The 27,762-nt window shown below is 51.3% G+C and overlaps 9 protein-coding genes across 9 annotated transcripts; 7 read left to right on the forward strand and 2 right to left on the reverse strand.

Moving 5' to 3' along the window:
* Positions 1-173: 173 nt before the first annotated feature.
* On the forward strand, positions 174-8,162 carry PV08_09169 (uncharacterized protein; the record flags this gene model as incomplete). Its single annotated transcript, XM_016383489.1, has 2 exons — positions 174-5,462; positions 5,517-8,162. The coding sequence occupies 2 exons, from the start codon at positions 174-176 to the stop codon at positions 8,160-8,162; spliced, it is 7,935 nt and encodes a 2,644-aa protein (XP_016232112.1).
* Positions 8,163-9,016: 854 nt separating this feature from the next.
* PV08_09170 (uncharacterized protein) lies at positions 9,017-11,227 on the forward strand (the record flags this gene model as incomplete). Its single annotated transcript, XM_016383490.1, has 1 exon — positions 9,017-11,227. One exon carries the CDS (start codon positions 9,017-9,019, stop codon positions 11,225-11,227), a length of 2,211 nt encoding a protein of 736 aa, XP_016232113.1.
* Positions 11,228-11,794: 567 nt separating this feature from the next.
* PV08_09171 (uncharacterized protein) lies at positions 11,795-14,178 on the reverse strand (the record flags this gene model as incomplete). Its single annotated transcript, XM_016383491.1, has 3 exons — positions 11,795-13,801; positions 13,839-14,027; positions 14,080-14,178. 3 exons carry the CDS (start codon positions 14,176-14,178, stop codon positions 11,795-11,797), a joined length of 2,295 nt encoding a protein of 764 aa, XP_016232114.1.
* Positions 14,179-14,651: 473 nt separating this feature from the next.
* PV08_09172 (uncharacterized protein) lies at positions 14,652-16,158 on the forward strand (the record flags this gene model as incomplete). The annotated part of the gene is made up of 4 exons (XM_016383492.1): positions 14,652-14,703; positions 14,754-15,008; positions 15,175-16,057; positions 16,110-16,158. The coding sequence occupies 4 exons, from the start codon at positions 14,652-14,654 to the stop codon at positions 16,156-16,158; spliced, it is 1,239 nt and encodes a 412-aa protein (XP_016232115.1).
* Positions 16,159-17,158: 1,000 nt separating this feature from the next.
* Positions 17,159-18,745, forward strand: PV08_09173 (uncharacterized protein; the record flags this gene model as incomplete). The annotated part of the gene is made up of 3 exons (XM_016383493.1): positions 17,159-17,606; positions 17,662-17,749; positions 17,809-18,745. 3 exons carry the CDS (start codon positions 17,159-17,161, stop codon positions 18,743-18,745), a joined length of 1,473 nt encoding a protein of 490 aa, XP_016232116.1.
* Positions 18,746-19,911: 1,166 nt separating this feature from the next.
* On the forward strand, positions 19,912-22,082 carry PV08_09174 (uncharacterized protein; the record flags this gene model as incomplete). Its single annotated transcript, XM_016383494.1, has 2 exons — positions 19,912-21,469; positions 21,523-22,082. 2 exons carry the CDS (start codon positions 19,912-19,914, stop codon positions 22,080-22,082), a joined length of 2,118 nt encoding a protein of 705 aa, XP_016232117.1.
* A 1,155-nt stretch (positions 22,083-23,237) lies between these two features.
* On the forward strand, positions 23,238-23,929 carry PV08_09175 (uncharacterized protein; the record flags this gene model as incomplete). Its single annotated transcript, XM_016383495.1, has 2 exons — positions 23,238-23,397; positions 23,589-23,929. The coding sequence occupies 2 exons, from the start codon at positions 23,238-23,240 to the stop codon at positions 23,927-23,929; spliced, it is 501 nt and encodes a 166-aa protein (XP_016232118.1).
* A 568-nt stretch (positions 23,930-24,497) lies between these two features.
* PV08_09176 (uncharacterized protein) lies at positions 24,498-26,171 on the forward strand (the record flags this gene model as incomplete). The annotated part of the gene is made up of 1 exon (XM_016383496.1): positions 24,498-26,171. One exon carries the CDS (start codon positions 24,498-24,500, stop codon positions 26,169-26,171), a length of 1,674 nt encoding a protein of 557 aa, XP_016232119.1.
* Positions 26,172-26,398: 227 nt separating this feature from the next.
* PV08_09177 (uncharacterized protein) lies at positions 26,399-27,123 on the reverse strand (the record flags this gene model as incomplete). The annotated part of the gene is made up of 2 exons (XM_016383497.1): positions 26,399-26,874; positions 26,997-27,123. 2 exons carry the CDS (start codon positions 27,121-27,123, stop codon positions 26,399-26,401), a joined length of 603 nt encoding a protein of 200 aa, XP_016232120.1.
* Between the last annotated feature and the right edge of the window lie 639 nt (positions 27,124-27,762).

Genomic DNA, 27,762 nt, shown 5'->3' on the forward strand with positions numbered 1-27,762 from the left:
TGACGGAGTCTCTGCATCTGCACCTCTCCTCCTGTCGGTCTTCGGCAAAAAATGATGCCAAATAGTGAGTCGAGTCCGGAACCCTTCCGCTACCACCAAGCATTTGTGCAGATTCCCTATCGCCACCGGCGACGACATCTTAGCCACGAGCACATGCTGATCTCACGTATTCAATGCCATCAGATGCGCTGCCCGCGTCAAGCGAGACCCCCAACTTTACCCTCGACGGGCCTGGCCCTGAACAGATCTCCCCACCACCGTCCACTGCTCGTCCACCGCTGGCTGCGCCCATCCACACGAGGGATGTTTCAAGAGGAAGGCCGCAACAGTCTGCGACACAAGGGTACGGGGCTGGCTATGTGTCATCCTCACGCGCTGGCTCGGTCCAGCCTACTGCGTCTGGGCAGGATGGAAGTGTGAGCTCAAGAGGTACATCTGCGGTGGACAGTGGCCTCCAACGACGAACCTCGAACAATTATGGCCACCATCGACAAACCTCAGTGATACATGGCCTGCAACATTCGAGAAACCCATCCTTTAACTCGCCCACCTCTGCAAGTCCTCTGTCACCGGAATCCTTATTAAATGCCTCGAATAATGCGAGATATCCAACGGCGGGACGCAGAGGACAATACGCTGCAGGGGAAGTGCAATCCACTTTCACAAGCCCAGTCTCGTCTTTTCAAGGGCACACACAAGGCCACTCGATCGACTCGATGATTGATGGCCAGGCCCTCCAGCCCGAGTCTTTCTCGGCCCAGCCCAGAAGGCGCAAGGAGCATTCGAGAACGAGACGTGGCCACGCATACAACTCGTCAAGTGCTCACCAGGAGCCGCGCACGCCGGGAGAATACGCTCTACACCATTTATTCCATGCTTTCGTCCTGCGAGCCGACCAGAGAATTAACCACTGCCTATCTCTGGTCGACACAGCTGCGGCTCCGGTGGAGCAAGCCTGTGCGCCAGGCGTGGATGCTGCCTTTGATCAGTTGATATCGTCTCTTGGTCATATCTCTCGCCAAGGGCCAAAACCTCTCGTCGATAGTCTGATGCTATGGCGCAAAGGCAAGGGTGATGTTGCAGCCAGTTTAAAGAAACAAGTCTACCAGCAGCGGCTGCAACAGGGCTTGGGCGCCGCGTCTTCTGTATCTTCACTCCCGGCCACGCTACCTAGGCGGCATACAGAACCGCTGCAAGTTCCAGGAGAACCCGGACTTCCTCAGACGGGCACGGAGGGATCATCAGAGGATGGCTTGACGCAAGAGTATATTCTAGCAGATCGGAGGGCCACAATATCCGTCTACATCCTGTGTCGAGTCCTGATTGCAATTTTTGAGCAAAGCAATTTGGAAGCCATCACTCCAGACTTGGCGTATAAGCTGGAGGACATCGTGTTTACTCAGATCAAAGAAGTTGAACCGACCCAAATTCTGTCTTCCAGTATCAGACTGGCAAATTGGAGGATTTATGGCCAGGTTCTGGGTCACATGAGTCGAGTGGATTTCGCGAATGTGTCTGGTCGCTACACACAGCAACTTGACCTATGGCAGCAGGACTTCGCCAAAAGCCAGCAAACATCAACCGCCAGGGAGTTGGAATCTCGACTCGAACTACTGCTCCTCAGCATGCGCCATCTCCACATCGCTACCACGAGGGAGGCGGCGCCGACTGTGTGTGATTTTTTGAGAAGCCTTGCCACCCGTTTCTCGGATGCCCATGGGCCTCGCGTCAAGCAGGCATACTGTCATCTGTTTGTGCGTTTGTTGACGGTAGTCGCTAGTCATCCGGACATCTTTCAGGGAACTCCCATGTGGATCAGCTTCATCGAGATTATCAATGCTCGCTTGTCCAATATGATTGTCAAGGTCCGTCATTGGGCCATCGGCTTCCCGCTTTCTATCGTCCTTTTGTGCGTCTCTCCTCTGGAAACGTTTGCGGCTCAATGGTTGCCAATGGTTCAGAGTTTTAGCACCAAGCTCAAAGACAGAAGCACGCGTGGTCCTGCTCTGCAAGCCATATGCCAGTTGACGTGGACCTATCTGGCGCGTGTGACCGACCCAGCTAATCTCAGAGTACGCCGCTTGGACGAAGTCATCAAGCTGGCCCTTCCGCAAGGAAAGAGAACACACATTGGCTCTGATCCTGCTGTAGCAACTCCCCTGGTTCAACTCATCCGTATTCTGGGATATGCAGCTCAAGACATATGCTTCAGATCCATTATTTTTCCAATGGTCCACTACGACATGTTCCAATCAAGTCGTCCCCTCAAAATCGAGAACATGGAGCCAGAGCGAATGGTCGTAGGGATTCGTGGCTTTTTGGCCATCATGTCCGACCTAGAGCAAGCCGATCAGGTCGCACCTCCATTCCCCGTTTTCAGCCTCCAATCGCCTACCTTTGAAGGACTTCCATCCTCTCCCCAGAGCGGTCTGACGTCCAGCGTGGATCTCGGTTCACCAGTCAAATTGACGTTCGAGGACGATACTTCGTCGTCTCTGCCAGTCAACGTTTCGAACCTCGATGAGAGCGCGCGGCAGTATTATCTGCAGTTCTGTCAGATCTTGGGAAAGATTACAATCCTATGTGACAACACTTTTGGCGGCCAGGCTACTCTCAATGAGAAATTCTCTGCCACCACGAATTTGACTCCCAAAACCCCTTTAGTGGACGCTTTCACTATGAATCGTTCTCCGGATGCACCGGCCGCTGACCAGAGGCAGCAATACTACGAATTATTGCACGTGGCAATCCAGGCCCTTCCCCGTTGCTTTACAGATCATATACCATTGAGCCCTCTCATCAACCTTCTGTGCACCGGGTCCGCTCATGTCCAAGCAAACATTGCTGCTTCTGCAACTCAATCGCTCAAAGCAATTGCACGACAAGGCCACGCACAGGCTGTTGCAATCGCGTTTCCAAGATTCATCTTTCACTATGATACGCAATATTCGACTATGTCCGACGAAGGACGCTTAGGGCCGGCACACATTGAATCCACCTTGACTTTGTACCTCGAACTTCTCCAGATATGGACGGAGCAACTTAAGCAAAAGACGGTGGCGGGTTCCGCGGACGGGAGAGATCGCGGAGCTCCACCGTCACACCGAGCACTGCAAATGGAGCTGACCAATGTCATCCCTCTTGTTGACGAAATCGAGGCTTACGGACTCTTTTTCCTCTGTTCACAATCACGTCGAGTACGAGCTTATGCTGTTAAGGTTCTGCGGCTGGTGCTTCAGTTCGACAAAGTCCTGGGTCAAGATGAACCGCCCAGAATCATCAAATTACTTGAAACACAATCATCACAGATCCTCGATCTCCAGGAAGATGCTCTCAATGTTGCAGAGAGAAGTCGGCTTCAAAAGGATAAACGTGTCAAGTCTGACCAAAGTACCCTGATTGAGATCTGCAGCTCAGAAGTGTCCTATGATTCTACACTCTGGTTTAAAGCATTCCCCAATCTCATCAGAGTCGTCTTTGATGCGTGTCCAAACGCTATCGCTCTCTGCCGTGGCACTGTCACTGAGAGATTAATGCTCATGCTCAACGACGTAGAAAGTTTCAAGGATATCAGTAGTGGAAACTCGGCCTTCTACGAGAATAAGATACAAGGACGCAGCTCTGCAACTTCTGCAGAGGTCTTATTCGAACAGTGGAAGCTCTACCTCATCATGGCATGCGTCACCCTCAACTCCCCAGGGGGACAATCACAGAGTCAGCTGGCCGACGCCGCTCACGCTCGGAAAACTTCCCGCGGGGCTACTCAGCCTCAGGACAAACTGGGGTCTGCAAGGGCACTCTTCTCGGCCATCATACCTATGTTGGGCGCCCATCCAGACCCAATTCGCGATGCTGTGGTGACAGCTCTCGGTTCCATTAATCGCAAGCTCTGTAGAACCCTTCTGGAGTCGCTGCAGTACGCTGTGATCACCTGCAACGACGAAGCAAAAGCTAGGATCAAGCATCAGAGAACACCCAGTAGCCCCCAGAGATCCCAGAAGACTGAAAGATTAAGGACCGAGGTCACCCACGTTTACAAACTTACCGCGGCATTCCTTCGCCACGAGGACATCTACACAGATGAGTGGATATTGCACAACATGGTCACCTACACTCGGGATTTGCGGATCTTTCTGAGCGACACAGATGTTCAGAATGATTGGCGTTTTCAAAGGTTGAGATACCACTTCTGTGGTCTTGTTGAAGAGGTTTTCGAAGGCGTGAACAGATCCAGAACTCCCACCCGTTGGATGCCTTTTGAGGCACGCAAGTCCGCGTTTGCTCTCATGGAAGACTGGTGCGGTTATTCTCCGGAGCAGAACGTGTTTGATCCTAACCATAGCCACGCAAGGGATATTCAGGACCGCATGAATGCCAATGCAGCATCTGAGAAAGAAAAAAGCAACCTGCGCGTGGCTGCGCTAAGTGCAATGGCTGCTCTGTGTGCTGGTCCAATCAATATGGTGACGGATAGCAACATCGTTCTGTCATTCCATGTTCCGCGTATGCTGTCTTGGATTGATGGCATTTTTGCGACAAACAATCATAAGATGCATTCCATCGGCAGACGGGCACTCAAGTTGCTACTGATGAATAATCCAGACCATCTCGGCCTGATTGAACATGCCATTGAGAAATGCTACATGACTGAATCGTCGATTGCCCTGGAGAGTTACTTTGGGGTGGTTTGTGAGGTCTTGATACAACAACCAGAGTATCCGCTCCCTTTTTGGAAAATTCTCAGTGTAATCGTGTTCACCCTTGGGAATGAGAATAGAGAAATCCGGATGAAATCTGCGCACCTGATTCGGACCTTGGACGAACGGCTCCAGAAAAAGTCAAATCTACAAGAGTTCGACATTAGTATATCCGACAAAACCCGCGCTGTCTACAAACTGGCTCAATTTGAGTACTCAAAGCGTCTCGCAAAGGCAAATTCAGATATCGCTTTCATGATCTTCTCCGAGTTTTCATTGCACTACAAGGTTGCACGGAACGATCATCAGCGCAACATGGTCGTCGCTATCTTACCCTGGCTGCAAACTCTTGAGCTACAAGTCGACCCCGTCACCAATGGTCCGACTGCGGTTTCTTACATGCTGCTGGCCAATATGTTCGAGATCACCATCTGCTCCAGCAACTCCATGCATAACGAAGTTCAGGCTCTATGGCAAGCTCTTGCAACGGGCCCACACGCAGGGAACGTGCAGCTTATACTGGACTTCATTATTTATCTCTCGCTTGATCGTCGTGATCAAAACTTTGTCGAGTATGCAAAACAAATTGTGGTCTATCTCTCGTCAACTCCGGCAGGATCGAGAGTGCTTGAGTTTTTCATGCTGCAACTGACACCGAAAAACATGGTCAACGATAAGAAGCACGCCGATGTTGTTATGCCGGACACCAGGCACCTCCCATATGTTGCAGACTTGAGCTCGTTGCTGCCAATGGGCAGCAAGCAGGTGAGTGGTTCTGTCATTGTGCTTGGAGACTGAACGAAACTAACAAATGAACAGGTTGGGCTCTCATTAGGTCAAGTATCCCTCATTTTCCTGGTCGATCTGATGGTGACTCCTGTGACCCTAGCCAAGGAGGAAGCCATTAAACTCGTCCACACTGTTCTCATCCTCTGGGATCACTACACGACTTCGGTCCAAGAGCAAGCTCGAGAGATGCTCGTACACCTAATTCACGAATTGGTCACGACAAAGATTGATCCTCAGGTCCTGTTTGCCGCAAAGCCAAAGATTGAGACCCTGGTTGAGTCGGTCCGTACCAATGATGCAAGAGTGAGCTGGTCTTACGAGAAGAACACTAGAAAAGACGAAGATGATGGTGGCAGCAGGGTGCCGCCGGCTATGGCCACCCTCAGCACAGAGATCGTTGGCATTTTCGACTTGGCTTTCGAGAACTGGAGTGATTCATGGGCAAAGGAAGCCCTTCATTGGGCGTCTATTTGCCCAGTGCGTCACCTGGCATGCCGGTCCTTTCAGGTCTTCCGCTGCATATCGGTCAGTTTGGATGCCAGAATGTTGGCGGATATGCTCGCGCGGTTATCGAATACCATTGCAGACGAGCAGACAGACTACCAGACATTCTCTATGGAGATTTTGACAACGCTCAAGGTCGTCATTGGGGCATCAGAACCAAAGACTCTCATACGATACCCGCAGCTTTTCTGGACGACATGTGCTTGTCTGAGCACCATTCACGAGAGGGAATTCTACGAGACTTTGGGTATGCTTGAAAAGTTTATTGAGAAGCTAGATCTATCTTCTCCGGAAGTCACCGAATCCATGTTGAATGGGCAGCCCGGAAAATGGGAAGGCGGCTTCGAGGGTGTGCAACCATTGCTTTACAAAGGCCTGAAGTCCGCCGACAGTTGGGAGAAAACGCTCTCGGTTCTGCATAGACTAGCTCCGCTTCCCAATTGTGAGCTGGTCGGCAACGACGACCGACTGCTGTACAATTTGCTTGCGAATTTACCACAGTTCCTGTACAGCTTTGAGATTGACACGGTCGACTCTACTTCTTTGGAGGTTGCTCGGGGCCTGGGCCACGTTGCAGCTGCCGAAGGTCACGAAGCATTGGCAATATGTCTTGGACGATTTGCCAGCAAAGACATGACCTCAAGTCGCGAGATGCTGTCATTCACACTCCAAGCCTTGAAGGCGGCATATTTCCCAGCTCGTGATGCCCAAAGCTTGATCTTCATGATTGGTCTCCTCACAAACAAGACTCCGTGGTTCAGAGTGAAACTGATGGACATTCTACGTGAATTGATACCCCTTGTCAACATGAAGAATGCCGCTATCACGAACCACGGTCCAGACCTCATCTCTCCACTTTTGCGACTGCTGCAGACTGAGCATTGCAGCCAGGCTCTAGAGGTCTTAGATTATATCATGGAGGTTGCCACTTCCCCGATGGAGAAGCACCACATTCGCATGAGTATGGCAGTGGGCTCTGCAAAGGCAATTCGAAAAGAGTACGAGCGTACTCAAAGCTTGTACGGTATCCCACTACCTTCCGGGTGGTCTATACCTATGCCAGCCATCTATTCGAGCATGACCCGGCGTAATGTGCATGCCGTTTTCTACACGTGTGGAGACTCGGATACACTGAGAGGCGAGGAAACCGCCACCCCTGACGTTGAGTTCCAAGGCGATGATGGCTACAATGACTCATACTTTCCACCACAGAGCAGGGCGGAAACAATTCGTTCGTTAGAGACCGCTGCGGACACGAACGTCAGTGATCTCGTCAATACTCTTGACAGCCTCGATGACTTTTTTGACGACCTTGACGAAGATCCTATGCTTACTCCCACCGGGGCTAGTCAACTGGGAGTGTCAAGTATGGTAATGCCAACTTTGACTGAGCACAGCACAGCCTTGTACGACGAGCAAACTGCTCCTATATTGCGCCAAAGTCTCGCAAGAACGTCTTCCTTGGCTAATATTCCTGATGGAATCACAGAGTCAGGTCCCCTACCTGGCGTTGGACATCGCAATGAACTCAACCAATCTTCGGCCGGCCACAGCGGGGCTGCTCAAGCATCGTTCTCGTCGATTGACGAGCTGGGAGGGCCGGGGCCATCCTTACCAATCACAAACAAGAAGCCAGCTCTGCAGACGGTGCTGAGCCCAACTAATCACAGCAGACCTGGGTTGCACGCGAGGTCTATTACGTCGCCAGCAAATCAATTTTCGGGGTCTCACCCTCTGGGCGTGTTTTCTCCAGGACCCTCAGGATCATTCAGATCCCAGGACGATTATGCGGATCAATATGACGATGCCGTGCTCTCAGACGGAGAGAACAGCCCGTTCCCATCACTGACTGCCGGATTGGCGAGCGGCGGGAAGGGGGTCTCTGGACCTGGACCTTCAGAGTATACAACGCCAACGTCTGCGACCGAAACAGGTGGTGCCTTCAGCATACAAGGTATGAGGCGCGGCATGCGACGTCTGACTGGTGGCAAGAGCGAAAGCCAAAAGGAGAAGGAAAGGGCCCGAGAAGTTGGGAGACTACGTGGACAATCTGGAGGTCAAAACACGTTGCCTGGAACCATACAGAGTCCGCGGGTACCCAAAGTGCCCGTGGAGTACCTCAACGTCAGCAGTGTCAGCGGCATCAGTCCTACCACAAGTCCAGGTCTCTGATTTTTACTCCACCAGGCGTTCTTTTCGGATCATCTGTCTTCGAATTCGAAGATATCCATAGAGTCTACTCGGTGAAGTCGTGGCTGCATGTGTGGCGTTCCGACAAAAGTGTTTCAACAGCAAATGCGTTGCTTGTGTACCATATCGAAGACAATCCATTGGAAGCTGGACACGAAACGATGTACTTGTATACTAACTAGTGCCGGCCACTTTAAGGGCCTTTTGAAAGACGAGAAATGCTATACTAATCGAAGTTACATGTCCGAAAGAGTTGCAATTGTTCCTATCAGATCAGCTATGTCTTGCTTTCAACCGTGCACTGACCAATTCTAGCATTCCGCCAGGCACATTCCTAAACACAAAATGTCCAGGACTAACAGTCCGGGATGTACTACGACACGCGGTCCAACTTCGTTTGGATATCGTGACACTGATGCAGCTAACATTCGCAGCCAGAATGAAACTTTGGAAGAGAGCTAGGCTTGAGTTGGTGGTCCTTGTCTCGTCTTGCCTTGCTCGACATTCAGCCGCGCAACTTGGTGAGACTTCGGGTTACGAGTCAAAGAATTCGCGTTAATGGTTGATCAGGGTCACTCTTGTCTAACGGGTGCTATCTAACAACAACAGTGATATACGGTAATGCGACCTCGACGCCATGGTGGTCATCTACCAGCTCGTCGACTTCATCTGGGGGCGAGAATCAGGCTTCTACATCAAGTACAGCCACGTCTAACTGGACTACCGCCTCTTTGACCTATTCGACAATAAGCAGCCCGTCAACAATCACGACATTTCCAACTCCGACAACTGGTTCTTTCATCATTACAGTAGGCTTGACGAGTTCCAGATTACAAATGCGAGGAGATGAATACGTGACCATCATCGATAGCGATGCATTTCTCAGCGCAGACCGGGATGCGGCTGTGGTCTTTGAGCTTACTCCTGATGGATTTCTGGTTGATGACAGAGGAGACTACCTGTATACAAGAACATCTACGGGAGTCCAACCACTCCAAAATGCGAGGACTCCAGAAGGCGAAACTATATGGAGTCTACAAGGAGGAGTTCTCGTCTATGGAGACTCTACCTTCTACACACTTCCAACTGGACAAATTGTTGTGGCTTTCAGAGACAGTGTCCCTCCATTCGAAGCTCTGGCTATATCGATGATTCCAGATTTCGTGGACCTTCCGACCACTTCAACGAGCTTGTCATTCAGTCGAACTTCAGTGTCTGTGTCCAGTGGGAATACAGAAGTTGCGACTTCCACGACATTGTTCGCGACGCTGTCGACAACTGAAACGATCACCGAGTCTACGAATGCGGAGAGTAGTACATTCGATTCTGGGTCAACCTCGAAGAGGGAGTCGAGCATTATATCCCAGGGCTCGGGACTGACAAGCACGACTTCACAGATGGCTTCATCCGAGTTATCTTCCACGTCTGGTCCAGAGGACACGAGCATAATGGAACAGCCTCTGAGCTCGCACATGACTTCGACACAACGTGGAACGGGACTTGCAACGAGTGAGAGTTTAACGCCGTTCTCGCCGATTTATTCAACCTCGACATTCCCAACGAGTATCGTCACGATTGCCAGCCCGTCAGCGTCGAGGGTACCAACGATTGCGTCTTCATGGGCCGCCAGTTTCTCTTCCGTGGCCAGCTCAGTGCCATTGAGCTCAACATTCTCCGTCTCTCCTGCCTTCAGCGGGCCCAGCATAAGTACGACTCGTACATCAAGTTCGGCCTTGATGAGCATTCGTAGCTCGTATACATATTCGGCGGTGCCCTCTTTATCCCTAGCCACGAGCACAACCACAGTGCCACCCGGCCTATTGAGTTCATCTGTAACCTTTTCGAGCATGCTTTCCAGTCGCCCTTCTCCTTCTTCGTTGTTCTCATCCTCTTCGGGTGTTGCTACTTCCAAAAGCAGTAGCAGTGGCGGCAGCACCACCACCACCACCCTCAGACCTATCATCTCACAATCCTCAACATCTCCAGCGATCAATGCATCCCCAATTACGACAACGGCAGGAGGGGCAGTACCAGTATCAAGTTCAGGTACAAGTATAAGCACAAGCCCCACATCATCAGCATCATCGGGACTGTCTCGAACACCGACCTCGTCCGTATCGTCCGCAACAACCTCCTCCTCGTTATCCTCCTTGCCGTCCTACCCCTCCAAGCGCGGGTTAGCCTACACCAATGTGACGACGCTACCATTTTACCCTCCTCCATCGCCATACATCTCATGGTCATACAACTACTACTCCCTGCCCAACGCTTCGGACAACGTCGGCGCGTACCCAAGCACACAGTTTCGGTACATTCCGCTCCTGTACAATGATGCCTCGTCCCTCACGTCAATCTGGGCCGGCAACGTCAACTACAGCATCTCTCACTACGGCACCGACGCCATCTTTGGTTTCAACGAGCCCGACGCATGCTTCTCGGGCCAATCGGCGTGCATGAACCTCTCGAGCGTGCTGAGCGGGTATCAACGTTTCCTGCAGCCTTTTGCCTCTATCGTCGGTGCCTCTGGTGGTGCCGGTCAACAGGGCGGTGGTCGCAGCGGCGGTGGTCATGTCAAAATCGGTGCACCGGCGGTAACGAACATAGGCGCACCAAGCGGATTAGACTACCTCGCTCGATTCCTGGGGAACGCCACGCTCATGAACTTGACGGTCGACTTTATCAACATACACTGGTACGCGAGTCCGTATAACATTCAATATTTCATGGACCATGTCACGACGGCGTACAATGTCACCGGGCAAGCCAAGTATCCTGTCTGGGTCACCGAGTTTGGCATGGATAGAGGGGACTACGATCAGAATGTCGTTGTTGAGTTTGTGAGTGATTATTCTTTGAATGTCTTTTTCCCCTTTTCTCAGTCTTGGTCTTTCTCTTCATCTCTCGGGATGCTCTGCACATCCATAACCGTACCCTCCACGCGCACTCACCTCCCCCCTCCCCACGCCACCCGACGCAAGACCTCCCCCATAGGCAACTTCTACTCAACAACTAGACTGACAGCGTTCTTTCCCAATGGTTGGCAATAGATGAAAAACGCAACAAAATGGATGGATCAACAGCCTTGGGTAGAAAGATACGCGTGGTTTGGCAATTTCCCGAGCGCAAACGGCGTAACGGACATGCTGTTGAATGCCGATGGGAGCGCCAGGAGCACCTTGGGGAATGTGTGGTATACTTATAATGGAACCAATTGACTTCAACCCAACACAATACAAGACAAGACAATACAATACAGCTATTGAATCATAATCTAGGTTGTAGTGAGGGTGGTGGTGGTGGTGGCGGAGGAGGAGGAGGAGGAGGAGGAGGGTGTTGATGTGATACGTGCTTACGATGGCAATGAGATCGAGGAGGTGAGGATACGTTATCAGGAGGAAAGATACAAGTCTCAGTAGCTTCAAGGTTCATTCACAGATTCGCAACATTACTTCTTCAAACTGCTAGCTTCTAGCCTCTTCTATTCGTATCTACATTTCAGCTGATGTCGTCCTCATAAGCCGCTATGGCTTGGTAAGCGTACAACTCGTCTAGCTAGTACAGCCCGAAGACCGAGTACACAAGACAGAAGATAACACCCCACTTCTTCACTTCCCTCAACAACGTTCAAAAACACGGTACAAGCCTTTCAAGTTGGCCACTTCCATCACACCACCCAGTAGACTCTGCGTGGCGACAATGCGAGATCGAAATGCGGGAAAGAGGACATGTTCAAGCACATGCTCGAGTTCTTTCCGTCGGTTCTCAGTCATTACGTCCAAGTCGTCCTCGTTTTCGTCGTCGTCGTCGTCGTCATCCCCGTCTTCCTGGTTGCTGGCACTCCCACCACCCGGCTCTGTCCCGGTCATGATGTCCTCCGAGGCTGTGGCAAGAGTAGTTGCACGATTTCTATCGTTGGACTTGCGTCGAGGTAACTGTTCTGGAACATAAAAAGACGCAAGTTCATGCAAGAAAGTCTTGAAGCATGGCTCCTCCTGCGTCCAATCGACAAAAGGCCCCAACCGCAACAGAAACGTGGGCAGTTTGGCCATACATGGCATGTACCCCTTGAGCAGAAGAGGGAGAGTCTCCAGCGTCCCGTCATCGGATAGTTCCATCGCGAAATACTCGGAAATCATCTGCCTCCGGCTCATCAACTGGTCATACACTTTCTCTACCACTTGCCCTTTGTCAAGGTGGGCGCAATCAGCCGCCGACTCAATTTGATACTCGGCGGCAATGTCAAGCAGATCACGCAATCTGGGCGCAGGCTGGAGTTGAATCAGACCGAAATTCCCAAAGTCTGTGAGCCCCACTTGATAGAAGAACTCATTCGCAGCCATGCCGTAGTCAACAAGGTATAGTTTGACCCCAGCTTGAATCGCCGCTATTCGTCGGGTGATATCAACGACACCAACGTAGGTAAGAGAAGCAAAGACCTCGGTTAGGCCATCATGCATTGCTTCACGGACTTCAGCTCGCAAGTTCTTGACTGAAGAGAGCCGTATCTGGATTTGTTCTCGATCGGTGGTGGAATAGCGTACTCCTCCAGTCGCAGGGGGCCCGTCCTGGGAAGTTGTGGTCAACAGCGCAGGGGGGAGCATTGACGTAATCTTGCGCATCTTCGAGTCTGTCCTGATCAAATTGTTTTCATAGGGCTTCTTTGTAGTTGAAGGCCGGTTTGGAGCACTGCCGTCTGTGGGAGGAGTGCTCTCAGATGCCCTCGCTCTGGGGTTGAGCGGAGTCATTGGGGTGACACCAGGAAGAAGAGTCTGCGTTTTAAATGTTCTGCTGGTATCGACCTTGGCTAAACTCTCGCGAATATTATCGCATACTAACTCAACAATCTCGTCCTCATTCAGGAAATGAACCTCGCGTTTAGTTGGATGCACATTGACGTCGACTCGGCCGGGGTCAATATCAAGAGAGAGGTACACAAAAGGATGACCACCCTTTGGGAGAAACATTTGATATGTCTGCTCAATGGCTTTCTTCACCGCCGACGATTCGACTGATCGATTGTTGATGAACAAAAGTAATGTTGTTCGCTTTACGCTGTAGTTAGCATTGGTGGCATACCCGGAGGCTTTGAACCCCCATTTGTCGTCTTGAACCTTGAACTCCATGAGTTCCTTTGCTACCGCACCACCATAAGCTTGCTTGATCCGGTCAATCTTTGTCGCTGCCGCTGCAACAGAGAAACCGGTGCCGGATTCACCGTATTTCTTAATGGAGAATGCCACTCCTTCTCGGTGTACGGCATACCGAGTGACAACGTCCAATACTTTGGCATATTCTTCCGAGGGTGACCGGAACGCTCGCCGTCGGTTGGGAATGTTGTAGAATAGGTCCTCGACAGTAATCTGCGTGCCCGCCCGACCAGCAGTTGGTTTTGGCTCTGCACTTTGCCCGGGTTTCGAAGGTGCAAGTCTGCCATCAGCGTAGAAAGCTTGCCAGGCACAACTAGAGTTCACGGTCCTCGTGGTGACTTTCAGATGGGCAATATGGCTGATGCTTGCCAAAGCCTCGCCCCGGAAGCCATATGTTCCAATCGACAAAAGATCTTCAAAGTTCTTCAGCTTCGATGTGGTGAACCTCTCGCACAGAATCGGCAAGTCATCCTTCTGTATGATGTTAGAGCTGTAGTGATATCCAGAGAACGAGACTTGCCTCGATCCCATGGCCATTATCTGTAATCTGAAGCAGTTTCAAACCGCCTTCCTTGACGACGACTTCCACAATGGTCGACCCAGCATCAACCGAATTCTCCAACAGCTCTTTCAGAGCATGCATCGGGGCTACAATGATTTCCCCTGCGGCGATCTTGTTGACGACATCCTGATCCAGAGCCTGGTAGGCATTAGGGGGATTACAAGTCCTTCTTGGGAAGATAGGAACGCACTTTGATACGACGAGGTGTTTCTGGAGGTAGACCTGCCTCAGAAGCAGTCCTTTTGACTCCTCGTGGACCATCAGCGTCGACCTCCATCGAGTCAGCCATGTCGGAGGCTGTATGAAAGCACGGTCAATGGTGCTTTGGTGGCGAGTACGTAGACAGACGTAACTTTTGGGTCAAGAGTAAGACTCACCTAAGGCTGCAAGGCCCAAGACTGTAGGGTTCGTTAAGCAGTTGCCCCCCCGCAAATGTCTCCCTAGGCAAGCTTAGCTAAGGCAGTCTTAAGCAGGTACCTCCCTTGCTTAGTCGTGCAATAGGCGCCAATCGGCCCCCGCGAGTCAGTCCGCACGGTAAGTGTACAACGTCACATGCGCCCTTAGTTCTCCAAACTCGACGCTCAATCGCATACGCCGCCTCTTGGGGTTTGATATATTCACCAACGACCGTCGTGGTCACTTGGATTCAGCAGTTCCATCTGCAAGATTAGCTCATCAGAAAGAAATAACCTCCAGCACTTGATCAATGGACCTGCTCAGGCAACAAACAGTTCCACTGTGAGCTGGCCCAGCCGTTCCAAAATGTCCATGAACTTTGTCACTTTCAATCAGGACTACAGCCACCTGGCTGTAGGTACGTCTCACGCTCAGCTCACGCTCTCGCTCTATCACTGACCAAAATAGGCACCTCAAGAGGATTCCGAATCTTTAAAACCGACCCCTTTGCGAAATGCTTCGAGTCCAGAGATGCCGGCAACATCGCCATACTCGAAATGCTCTTCTCGACTTCCTTAGTAGCCCTCATACTTTCACCGCGACGACTCCAGATCAAGAACACGAAAGTAGGAGGCAATTTCATAATGGTTGGTCGAGCTTTGCTGACAAGAGCAGAGGGATTCCATAATATGCGAGCTCACCTTTCCCACTACGGTTCTGTCTGTGCGGTTGAATAGAAAGAGATTGGTGATTGTCCTAGAAGACCAGATATATCTATACGACATACAGACCATGAAGCTACTTTACACCATTGAGACGTCTCCAAATCCCACAGGCAAGGCATCTTCTGAAGACTCAGGCTCCGGAGCTTGACTGACCATTTATCCAGCGATTTGTGGCCTGTCTCCTTCTTCAGACAATTGCTACATAGCCTATCCCCTACCACAGAAGGCTTCAGCATCCTCATTTACTCCTCCATCTCATGCGCCGCCCAATAGTACACATGTGCCTCCGACTTCGGGCGAAGTTCTCTTGTTCGATGCCGTTAAACTGGAGGCGGTTAACGTGGTGGAAGCACATCGATCACCACTGTCTTGTGTAACGTTCAACAACGAAGGGACCGTTCTGGCGACATCGTCTGATAAGGGAACGATCATTCGGGTGTTTTCTGTTCCTGACGCACACAAACTTTACCAGTTTAGAAGAGGGTCCATGCCGGCTAGAATATACAGCATGGCTTTTAACATCACGTCCACTCTTCTGTGCGTGTCGTCGGCCACAGAGACTGTGCATATCTTCAAATTGGGCCCTCCGCCGAGCCGCTCTCCCGACCAAGATGAAGTACCTTCCCCCACCAAGGTCAGCTCAGCATTCACTCGGCGGTTGAGCCAGGGAAGTGACACCTTGTACGACCAGGTTGAGGGGGACGAAGGCGAGGGCGAATCCCCTACAACCATATCAAGCCGGAAACCGAATGGCACATTGATGGGCCTATTACGAAGAACTTCGCAACATGTGGGGACCAACCTTGCCTCAACAGTCGGCGGATATCTGCCCAAAGGAGTGGCAGAGATGTGGGAACCTTCGCGTGATTTTGCCTGGATCCGACTGCCAAAGAGCAACTCCGGAACATCTCCTAGTCAATTGCGCAGCGTGGTTGCGATGAGTCCGAATTCTCCGCATGTTATGGTGGTGACGAATGAGGGTAACTTTTACGTTTTCAGCATTGATTTCGCGAAGGGAGGAGAGGGCACACTAGTCAAACAGTACTCGTGAGTTGATGGCTAGAGGTGTTGGTGTGTGCTTCCAACTAACGAAATACAGGGTTCTTGATATCAACGACAAGGTCGGTGGGTCAGCGATGGACTTTTGACCAAACATAGTCTCGAAAGGGACCTCCTCCCCCTTCTCCTCCTGGAAGGCTGAATGACTTAGCATTGGCGTTAGGGAAATGCGGTTGATCGCGAGAGGGCAGATCGAAGTTTTTGACCTGCTCAGTGGTCCATCTATACGCGTGGAGCAGTAACGCGGTTTTGATTCAGCATAATTTTGATCATGGAGATGATGATGGGAAGACATCCAGAGTTCCATTTCACGACTCTTGTCTCAAGCTCTTGTACGGAGTACGAGTACCATTTGATTCAGTATGAGTAGGGTGATCATAGTGTCCTATACAGTGTACGAGCGCAGAGGACGATGCCGAGGATATGTATAGTAAGTACTTCGTCCCTGGCACCGGGTACAGTATCTATCTACCTGGTCTCGTGTATCCTGACAATATGGGCGAGTATTACTCCGCACTCCACAGGCCCCATACAAATCATCCAAAGTTTCCCACAGTGCCAGCGAACTGGAAGAATTTCCTCTTTCGGTGTCGGCTTCGTCCACTTTCGACCCAGACCAACCCGTCGTCCATCACCTTTTTCTTCTTCGTCTGCGGGCCGTGTTCCTCTTGCTGAACAAGTGGGATACAATGTGACGCTCCTCGGTTAATCTCCGGGTCCTGGCATCGTTGCATTTTGTAAGAGGACATTCATTAGGTATGCCTCTGCGCCTTGACGTTGCTGGTGGACTCTCTACTTTCACGACTTTGTCTCCATTCGCACTGCAGTAACAAACACCGAACTTCTTCTGTGGCCTCCTCGACGCCTGGGCCCACGTACGTAAGTTTTGTTTGTATGATTATCATGATCTCGAGTCTTTTACAAGACTGGAGCGCGGCCACCACCGGCATTCGAAGCGGTGAAAGATAAAAAGCATTTTGATTATTGCAACATCTCTCAGCACTCTGCATTGTTGATGTTAAAAAGCTACAACGATTGATTACTTCTCGCCGTCTTCTATCTGTGTCAATACCCAACGTCTACTCAACCATGCAAACCATCAACTCGGGACCGGGTGGGAACAGCTCGACTGCTATCATCGAACTGCCAACGACATCTCACCTACGGATCGACACTGAGAAAGCAGCCACAACAGCAACGCCTCCAGCACCAACCATCCCCAATGCCCCTTTTTCATCGCCACAGACTGACAACAAACCACAATTACAAAAATGGAATTCTCCTCGGATCAACGTCTGGCGCTGCGCGGGAACGTTCTGGTCCTTCATGATCCTAGGAGCCAGTGACGCCGCGTACGGGGCCCTGATCCCTTATCTTGAGGACTGGTATAATGTCAATTATACCATCATCTCGCTTGTGTTTCTGAGTCCCCTGGTGGGGTATATACTGTCGGCGCTCCTTAACAATCACATACACATGGTATATGGACAGAGAGGGGTCGCTTGCATCATGAGCATGTCACATCTTTTGGGATTTGGTAAGCAAGTCATAAAAGGATCGGCACCTACATGCTAACCCACGGGCCACTTTAGTTGCTATTTGTCTGCATCCTCCTTACCCGGTGCTGGTTGTCATATATATCCTCTTGGGGTTCGGGAATGGTTTAGGGGACAGTGGGTGGTGAGCGCCCCCACCCCTTTTGACACGAGCAAGATCGGTATACTAACTTGTCCCGATAGGAACGCTTGGATCGGTGACATGGCTGATGCCAATGAAGTGCTCGGCTTTCTCCATGGCTTCTATGGCCTCGGGGCAGCCTTGTCTCCTCTCATAGCGACGTCGGTCGTCACCAAAGCAGGCTGGAAATGGTACGAGTTCTACTACCTCATGGTAGGAGGTTCGGCGATTGAAGTTATCATCCTCGTCGGCACCTTCTGGAAGGCCGACGCCCACGCTTTCCGTGCTCAGCGTTCAATGGCTGGCGAAGCCCAGCCGACCATATCTGCCGATGCGACTTCGCAGTCCCTACACGAGCAAAGTACGTGGAAGAAACTCAACCCCTTCGGCAAGAGAGAAGAGGGCAAAAGTAGAACACTTGAAGCGGTCAAGAACAAAGCCACTATCCTTGCGTCAATATTCCTGCTCGCATATGTCGGCGCAGAAGTCTCGATTGGAGGATGGATTGTGAGTTTTATGCTGCGTGTTAGGAAAGGTTCTCCCTTTGCGTCGGGAATGACTTCGACGGGATTTTGGCTCGGGATCACGGTCGGGAGGTTCGTTCTCGGATTTGTAACGGGTCGCCTGTTCAAGAGTGAGAAATGGGCCGTGACCACGTACGTGACCTGCAGCGTGGTGCTGCAACTGTTGTTCTGGCTCATCCCGAACTTCTATGTCAGTGCCGTCATGATTGGGTTTATCGGCTTCTTCCTGGGGCCAATGTTTCCGGCGGCTGTGGTGGTACTTACCAAGCTGCTGCCCAAAAGGCTCCATGTCGCGGCCGTCGGGTTCGCATGCGCATTCGGAGCCAGCGGTGGCACATGGATGCCGTTTGCTGTAGGAGCCATCGCTAATAAAGCTGGTGTGAAGGTGTTGCAGCCGATAATATTGGCCGCGTTGGTGTTGTGTTTGGTGGTTTGGCTATTGATACCCAGACTACCGAAACAGAGGTTGGCGTGACCGGTCAAACGCTTTTGCTTCTTGCCCATCATCACTAATTGGATTTTGTCCTTGTGACGAGGTCGATGAGGAATCCTCAACGGAAGAGCAAGTCATTGACAGTCAATTGATTTGACTTGGCACCTGCAGTGTCAAATAAATTTACGATAAATATGTCGTAGCTGCGTTCCGTACCCAACAGTCACCGACTACCCATAGTCAGGGAGACTTTCTGGCCATGTACCGATGCTGCCCTTTGTGTAATACTGGGGCCTGCAGATATGTCTCCTTGTACTCCCGTTTCACTGATCAGTCCTGTCAGGATGATCACCATTCCACAAGGAGCCGTAGAGATGTGCCATACGGGGTGACACGAGGCCACATGCCACATGCCACATGCTTGGTCATCTCCAGGAGCGTGCAATGGCAGGGTGGTCGCAGGGGACATCTATGTAGGGATAGTTAGTCTTTGTGAAACCGCATCAGCAGAGAACCAGCAGTCCCTACGACAAGGACTGTAGGAACCTGGACTGGAGGTCAGGCACCTAGGAGCATCGTAACACTAGTTAGCTACTTGTACTTGGTGCTTCTAGCTTGCCCGGGGGCCTAAGGGGGGGATGCGAGGGCGAAAAAGCTGGGGACCTAAAGGGGAAGTGACAGGCGAGGCGCGCTAAACCCAAGAGGGACTAACAGGTGTCTTAACGTCTTACAATAGCATCTTAGCGTTTGAGAGTCTTGGCCTCTGGCGCAGGCAAGAGTGTCTGATCTGAGGGTGGAAGGAGCGTGAAGGCACCAAAAATTCAATCGCCTCCTCGTGCTCCGTAAATAACAACCCTTGACTGATTCCACCTGTCTTTTTCGCATAGCACCACACGCCTCCTTTATATCATCTCATCTTCTTGACACATCTTCTCACTTTGCTGAAGTCGGTCTTTCTGTGATCTTTGCTTCTCTTCTCTCGCGCATTTTAGTCCTCCCTTTCGGATTGTTTGGTGGCCGCTCAATTGTCTAGACTACGATTTGGATTATTCAACCCCCTTTCGCGTCTGGAACGCGCCCACCTGCATTTCACAAAAAGCCCCATGTTTTCTCCTCTTGCGCCCCGACAGAACTCTACATCAACCCTTTCGTAACGAGGATTGATCGTCTTATTCCACAGTCTGCTGCCGATGAGGGTTTCTGGCGGCATGTTTACTCCCAAGCAACACCCTCTCAAAGAGGGTCGCTCTTTCCCGGGGTTGCCTGATGCCGGACCGTCGCGGAGGACACTCAAACATCGCCAAACAGCCATCATTATTCTAGTTCTTATATGTGTTCCATTAATCTATTTCTTCTCTTCTACTGGCTCCGAGCCGAGTATTCAATCAGGACCAAGGACCCCCGCCGATAAGCTGAGGGCGTATACGTCTGACCCCGAGGTGGTTCTCAGTCCAAACCCCGATGCAGCACGACAACAACCAAATGTTCCAGGAGCTGATCCGGTTGCCGAGTATCCGGCCAACCGCCCAAAACAAGATGCGCCACCGTTCAAAGCACCGCCCGCTGAAGAGGAACTTCAACCAGCGGCGCCGGCAGATCCTCGACCTCCAGTGCAGAACGCAAGAATGCAACCACAGGCCAATTACGCGGACGATGAAGAACCAGCTGACGAAGAACCCCTTCAGCCGGCGAAGCGGCCGACGACGTCAAAGCAAAAGCCATCAACTGCTGAGTCCAACCAGTTCTCTGAGCGTCCCAAGTTCGAGAAGGCTTTGACCCGAGTCATCAGTCTCATGCCTGGCGAAATGGAGGGTCGAGACTTGCTTCGGCCTGTTGAAGGTACCGGGAAGGAGAAGTTGCGGGAAATGGGTCTGCGAGCTCGTGAATATAAGAAATTCTTCCAGGCTTGGGAAGACCTTCACCTGGCATTTGACGAGGAAGGCGGTAGCTATGTTCGCGACGATGTGATTCAATATCTTCGCCATCACGTTCATCAGCCGACATCCGAAGATCCTGCAGATTCGGGAATTGCACAAATGATTCATACCTACGAGGCATATCGTTATTTCCTCGTCAAGTTTGGCCAGTTGCTTTTCCCTTGGACAGCGCCTTACTTCCCCGATCACATGGCCTTGCATTCCCACTTCAGAAAGGGAGGGCGAGGCCTCGTCCTTACGGCCGGAGACGACCAAGCACCTTATCTCTTGACAACCATTCCCATCTTCCGCAAGCTTGGGTGCGACCTCCCAATCGAAGTCATGTACCTGGGTGATTCCGATTTGAGCGAGGATTACCGTGCGGATTTGGAAGCGCTGGAAGGGGTCGTGACCCGAGACATTGCCCAAATGGTGAATGATGAGGGCTGGAAATTGGCCGGTTGGGCCGCCAAACCATTTGCGATTCTGTTTTCCAGTTTCCGAGAGGTCATCTTTATCGACGCCGACAGCTTGTTCATGAAGAACCCGGAAGTATTGTTTGATGACCCATCCTACCGAAAAACGGGTGCTCTTTTCTTCAGGGACCGACTGATCATGCCCGAGTCCAAGAAACGTTGGCTTCAGCAAATTCTTCCCAAGCCAATCTCAAGACAGGTGAAGCAGAGCCGCTTTTGGACCGGTGACAGCGGTCACATGCAGGAATCCGGTGTGATTGTTGTCGATAAGTGGAAGCACTTTATTGCCCTTCTGCTTGTCACGAGAATGAACGGTCCTGATAGAGATGGCAACAAGGATGAGGGTAGAGTCGGTGTCTATGACATGGTGTACGGTATGTTGCATTACGTGGTCTTGATGAGTCTGTTTTGCTGATCGTTTTTGCAGGTGACAAGGAAACATTCTGGTTAGGATGGGAACTCGTAGGCGATCAAGACTACACCTTCCATCAAGGTGACGCCGGCACTATGGGTGTCGTGCAGCCACCCAAGGAGACAGAAGAGAAGAAAGACCGACCCAAGAAGATTGTGAAGACAAAGAAGAAGGAGATCAAGCTTGACGGGGATGGTAACGAACATGAAGAAGAAATCGAGGTCGAGGAGGAGGTGGAGGACGATTCGGCACCGGAAGTTGAAACCGATCCTGAAACTTATACGATTTGCTCACCACAGCTTCTCCATCTCGACCTAGAAGGCAATCCATTGTGGTTCAATGGATGGCTCCAGGATAACAAATTCGCCGACAAGAAGAAGAGAAAGTTTGGCAAATTCGAACACTATCTGATCGAGCCTAGGGATATTCGAGAGCCAGGAGCGTGGCAACTGGAAGAGAGCAACATGTGTTGCCTGACGACCGATGCTCCTCTCAAGAAGGATTTTACGCAGGCAGAAAAGGATCTTTTGAATATGATGATACAACAAGCCAGAGATGTTGGTATGAGTGGCTAGATAAGAGTTGTTTTGTTTTTGTTGGAAAAAGGCACATATAATCATGACCATTTGACACCAATGTTGAAGGAGGAACAATCATCGGGTTTGGCATGGCACGAGCATTCAACCAAGGAGTTGTGGGTAATTTTCTTGTTTCGTGGAACTGTGTGTCAATACTGGAATTTGAAGGTATTACAAGTACCTGGTAACCAAAAAGGCGACGATGATCAGATTGTGAATATACCTATGCATTTTTTATTTTCTCGCCGTGCGTTTGAAGATTCCAGGATCGTATGCTTGAGCAGCTTTGCCCGTTGCTCGGAAGTCGGTCAAAGGTTCTTCCGGGGAGGGTCATCGAACGCTGACTTCATCTCTTCTCCATCCTTCTTCCATCTTCGGGAATCATTTGACTGTGGTACATGGAAGTACGATCCGCATCGAAAAAAAAGGCCTCGGAGATGACAATGTGATTTGGGGGGAAAGAAGGGATCCTCTTTCGTCCGGTCATGGGTCCTGGGTCACAAGTCATCTGTCATGACTACGAGCGAGGGTTAAGTACGAGTAGGTAACTCGTACTCGTACGAATACTTAGGACCAGATGGGGACTTTTGGGACAGAAGGACAGTATGAGGCCGGTTTCCTGAGAATGGGTGGTCGAGTCTGACTTGTCTCATCCTTGCAAAAAAAAATACTCGTCATGATATCAACGGGTCATGCTGTACATGTGTCAACGGACCGCCGTCCCGGAGTTTCTCAAGCTGATGCGAGAACGAGAACGGGTCTCCCGAGTACTCGTGACAAGTGTAGGGCAAGATATCCGGGAATATCTAGTGACGAAGCACCTTTGTAAGGTAGGTAGGTGACCAACAGTACATCGAATAACGTCGGCGACAAATACTCCCGTACATGATGAGATCACCATCTGGGGTTTCTGTGGTTTTTCATCGTCATCACGGCTCAGCCCAGCCCAGCCCAGCCCCAGTCAGTCGTGGAGGAATCGATGGGTTCTGGGCTTTGAGCATTTTTGCCTCGACACGGAGTTACAGAGATGAGGTGAAGTGATGTCAGGCACTACCACTACCAGTTAGGTAGGTATATAGGTAGATAAGGTATACAGAGACTGGGATCTCCGGAATCACATTTGCAACCTTGCAAAAGACGATCGAATCAATCATGTACAGAAGAAGGTCGCAATTCCCCGTCTGGCGCCTGACTCCTCCGGTATGCGCTGTACGGACCAGAACACCAGCACTACGAACGTTCGTATCGTCCGGCCCACGAGCAATCGGAACTCCAAAGACCGGACCTTCGAATGACGGGTACAAACGTAACGGTATGGAACCTCTCATGGTTGGCAGTCTTTCCCCTTTTTTTGGAGGTTTCCCCGTTGTCAAAGCCATCATTCCTCTACACGGCATCCCTCAAAGACCCTCACCCTGTCCCCGGGTGTTGTAGAGTGTACACAGTCGCTGCGTCAGTTTCCGAAAAAGGATCACTAACGATTGTCGGGGCCAATTTTCGTAGAAGACGGAACGAAGCCTATCCCGGAGCATCCCAAGGACGACGACTCCCTTGCGACGCACCTCGAGTCCAAGATCGGCGAGAAGGCAAAGAAGGGTGAATCACACGCCACGGGCGCGACCGAGTCCAGCGGCGGGGAGAGCAAGAGTGAGGACAAGGAGAAGGGCACAGCGAGCATGACCAGTGGTGGCAAGAGCCACGCAACGGGCGAGAGTGTCGTCCCGGAATCAGTGCAGAGAAAGGCCCCCGAGAAACTGGAAAAGGCGTTGCCGGAATCCGTGCATCCGACGAAAGGGAGTGAGATTGATCCGGACGAGAGCCAGGCGAGAAGTGTACGATACTGATCGGTGTGAAAATGCGGATGGGATATGGTGCGTCGTTTACAACGGTGAGATTGCCCACAAAGGTTGATGTGCGTGTAGGACGGGTGTGTAGAAATACTACCTGGGGATCAGGATCTCAATCCTCATACCGTATTGAGACGATGTCAAGATCTTTTTACAAGACATTTTGCACGATTTGAATAGTACTGTACAGAACCTCATGTAGTTTGTATGTGTGGAGAGGAGAGAGCATATTTTATTAGCTAAATACTTGGGACGGAGAAGAAGCCTTGGGTGGTCGCGACGAGGCTGAAAACTTTTTAACCTCCGGGTTTCCTCATGGTTGCCCTCACCTGTCCACCTCCACCTCACAAACCCCTATGGAGCATCCCACTGGTAAGATCTCTTCGAGAACAGGTTTCCGGAGCGGTAGACATAATTGGCACGTTCAGTGTGAAGTGAGTTACCATGTCACAAACCACAGACACCACAGGGTCTTCTGAACACTTCTTTTCGGCGTGACAGGCCTTCAGTACCGTGCCGTGCAGTACAGTGCCGTGCAGTACAGTGCAGTACAGTGCAGTTAGGAATGGCTCAAGGATACCGCCCGGAAAGAAAAGGGAGACAGAAGAGGCCGGCAAACCCACTAGTCAGAGGTGTTCTGGCATTCTGTCAGAAATTCGGCATTACAGTTCTTGACAGTACGAACAGTGATATCCATACGGTGACGGCCACGGCGGCGGCGGATGTACGAGATTCAACTGGACCTCGACCTGGAACTGGACTTGCCATTGGATCTGAGAACGAGGAACAGCCCCCGAATCCTTCTTCACTGGATTTGACGCCGTCGGTGTCGTTGAACGACATACCGAAACGCTACACGAGTTACCCGCCACTCTTGCTCCTGCCGCACAACTTCCCTGCACACAATGAACGGTGGACGGCGGTGTACTCTGCCTTGTCTGGAGGAGACAGGAATGTCTTGTTCCAGTGTATAGCCGAGACGGGGTTCGCAGGGCAAAATATCAGTAGAATCGCCATCAACGCGCCGATTGCTGCTGCCGCGCAAGAAGACGGCCATGGTCATAGCCACAGCCACGATCCCGATACTGGTGTCGATCGAGAGGAGCAGCCTCAGCTCCATCAACATCGAAAGAAAGAAAACTTCATGCGCAGTCCCTCTGGTCTCGTACCTGTCTACGGAGACTGGGGTGGCACCACTCCGCTGAGGAGTCACTCTGCGCTTTCGACTTCTTCCATCTCGAATGTACCGACGCCTCAAGACTTCTCCAACGCCTTCTGGACGTCGACCAGTCAGCACCGAGGCATCACGCAGTGCTGGGCTCCACTGTATACAATGTTCAGTAGGGGCAATGTGGCCGAGAAAGCTAGAATATTGGGAACCACCCCTACTGCCGGTGGGAACTCTTCGGGAGGAGCACGACCCAGAGATGGCGACAGCAGTGGCAGTGGCAATGGCAGTGTCACATTCCCCGGTCTGACGAGCGAAGAACTCCGAGAACCCCTGCCTGAAACGGACGTGATGGATTTCTACGTCGGCATAGGATACTTTGCCTTTTGCTACTTGACGCGAGGCGTGCGACGGGTCTACGGGTGGGACATCAACCCTTGGAGTATCGAGGGGCTGAGAAGGGGGTGTGAGGCGAACGGATGGACTTGCTTGGTGATCAGGGTTGACGACCATGGTAATATGGTAGATCAGACGGCTGCTGATGTTGCGAAGAGGATCAATGGTCATGATCACGGTCAAGGTCAAGGCCAAGGTCAAGATCCGACTGGGCACGAAATGCAGTCAGAAGTCACTGTCAGATGCGTCGCGTTCCTGGGCGATAATAAATGGGCGGATAAAGTCATGCGAGAGATCACAACGGCCGGAGTGGCATTGAATATCAGACATGCCAACCTCGGTCTTTTGCCCACGTCGAGAGGGAGTTGGGAGAATGCCGTCAAGGCTATCGTCTGTGGAAGTGGACGTAGCAACAACAAGAATAAGTCTGTCGAGCGTGGTGGGTGGCTGCATGTTCATGAGAATGTCGACGTTCGGGAGATTGAAAAGATCAAGACACAAATCACCCACGACATTGACGGTCTTGTGAAGAGGCAGGTCTCAGAACATGAATCGGAACGGGAACTGGCATGGGCGGTATCGTGCGATCACGTCGAGCAGGTCAAGACATATGCGCCCGGCGTGATGCATTGCGTCTATGATGTCCATATTAACCCAATCAATCCAAATGGATGATGAAGATGTGTTGCCTCCCTCTTCTTCATTCCCTGTTCCTTTCCCCAGCTATCTTACACACACCTGCGACGTCTTTGCGTCTGCCCGCCCTTTTTTTAAGATGCCGTGACCGCGGTACCTGGAGCGGCGTGGAGGCATATACCAGGTATCTACCTGACCTTTTATTCCCCCCCATTCCTCCCATTTGTAATTCTGCATCTCGCATTGTAGCATCTTATTATTTCATATCACTGCTGCTTTCTGAACTTCATGGGAATGTTCTTCTCGACGATGTTCTGTTGCTGTTCCCGCAGCACCCGCTCCGCCTCGTCCTCCATCATGTCGTGTTTTCGGAAATGCGCAATGTCTTCGGGATGGATCAGGTCTTCCTCCTTGGTGTTCTCGTCGTGGAACTTTTCAAAATGGTGGATTTCGTACTCGTACTCGTCGTCGCCGTGGTGGCCTGGTCCGAGGCCCGAGTCTGGCAGTTTCTTGCCAGCGCGGACCCCGTCCAGCCACTGGTCCCGCGTGATGATGCCGCTGCTCCCGACGTCGAAGATCTTGAAGACGTCCAGGACCGCCTTGTCCTTTGCGTCCGCAGGGGTGGACTGTAGAGACTCGTCGTCGAGGCCGTAGGTTCTGCGCACCTCGTCCGGCGTCCAGACGCCGTCGTTGTTGAAGTCGTGCAGGGAGAAGAACGAAGATGGGTCAAAGTTGGATATGTCTGCAATGGCGTATTATACGTGTCAGAAGAGAGCAACCCCAAGAGAGGGTCTGTGTGTGTATGAGGGAGTGATAGAGTCTGTGTAGTTTGGAGGTATGTATGTATGTATAAGGTACACGTACGGTGTTCTTCTTGCATGTGGTACAGTGCCCAGTCGTCTTCTGGTCTTACGGTGTCTTCGTGAGAGTGTTGGCCGTGTGCTCTGGCCAGGGCGAATAATAGGAAACATGCGCCGAGTGAGGGTTTCATTGTGTTGGGTAGTCAGACAATGTATATACACAAGGTAGGTATCTAGTATGATTGATATGTCGGAACCAGGTATCAGTAGAGGCAGTAGGTCACCCTTGAGAGTACAAGTCCGATAAATGTGTACCTGAAGTCATGACATAATGTTTAGGTACCAAGGCTCAGTAGGCACCTCGATAGGTCTGGAATTTCCCCCCATAGACCATCCACCCACGGCGGGGTTAGTGAGGTCTCTCGCCTAAAACCAGCCCGCCCGCGGTACCTGAAAGGAGTAAATTGGTACCTGAAGATCAATGTCTCCGCCTGCCGGGCACCTACAAATACCTGTGTGCGTCAAGGTAGAGTTTCACACCATCTGGACCTCGGACCTAGTTGAGGCTTCACACTAACTAAGGTCTCTATCTCCCCGAGTTGGCGAGGCTGCATTTTATCCTGTTTAACTTGTCTACTACGACTACACTATCCTTCCCCTCTGTCAACCACGCAACCCACTTGTTACAACGCCGACAAGATGAGATGCCGAGACGTCGGTGAACAAGCTTGCGTTCCTGGTGAAAGTGAAATGGATTGTTTGCTTGACAGCCAATATTTCTTCACCGGCCCGTTTGCTTGCCCTTCTTTGTGCCATGTTTTGTCGTCTTC

This window comes from Exophiala spinifera, assembly GCF_000836115.1.
Source record: "Exophiala spinifera strain CBS 89968 unplaced genomic scaffold supercont1.7, whole genome shotgun sequence".
Classification (NCBI taxonomy): domain Eukaryota; kingdom Fungi; phylum Ascomycota; class Eurotiomycetes; order Chaetothyriales; family Herpotrichiellaceae; genus Exophiala; species Exophiala spinifera.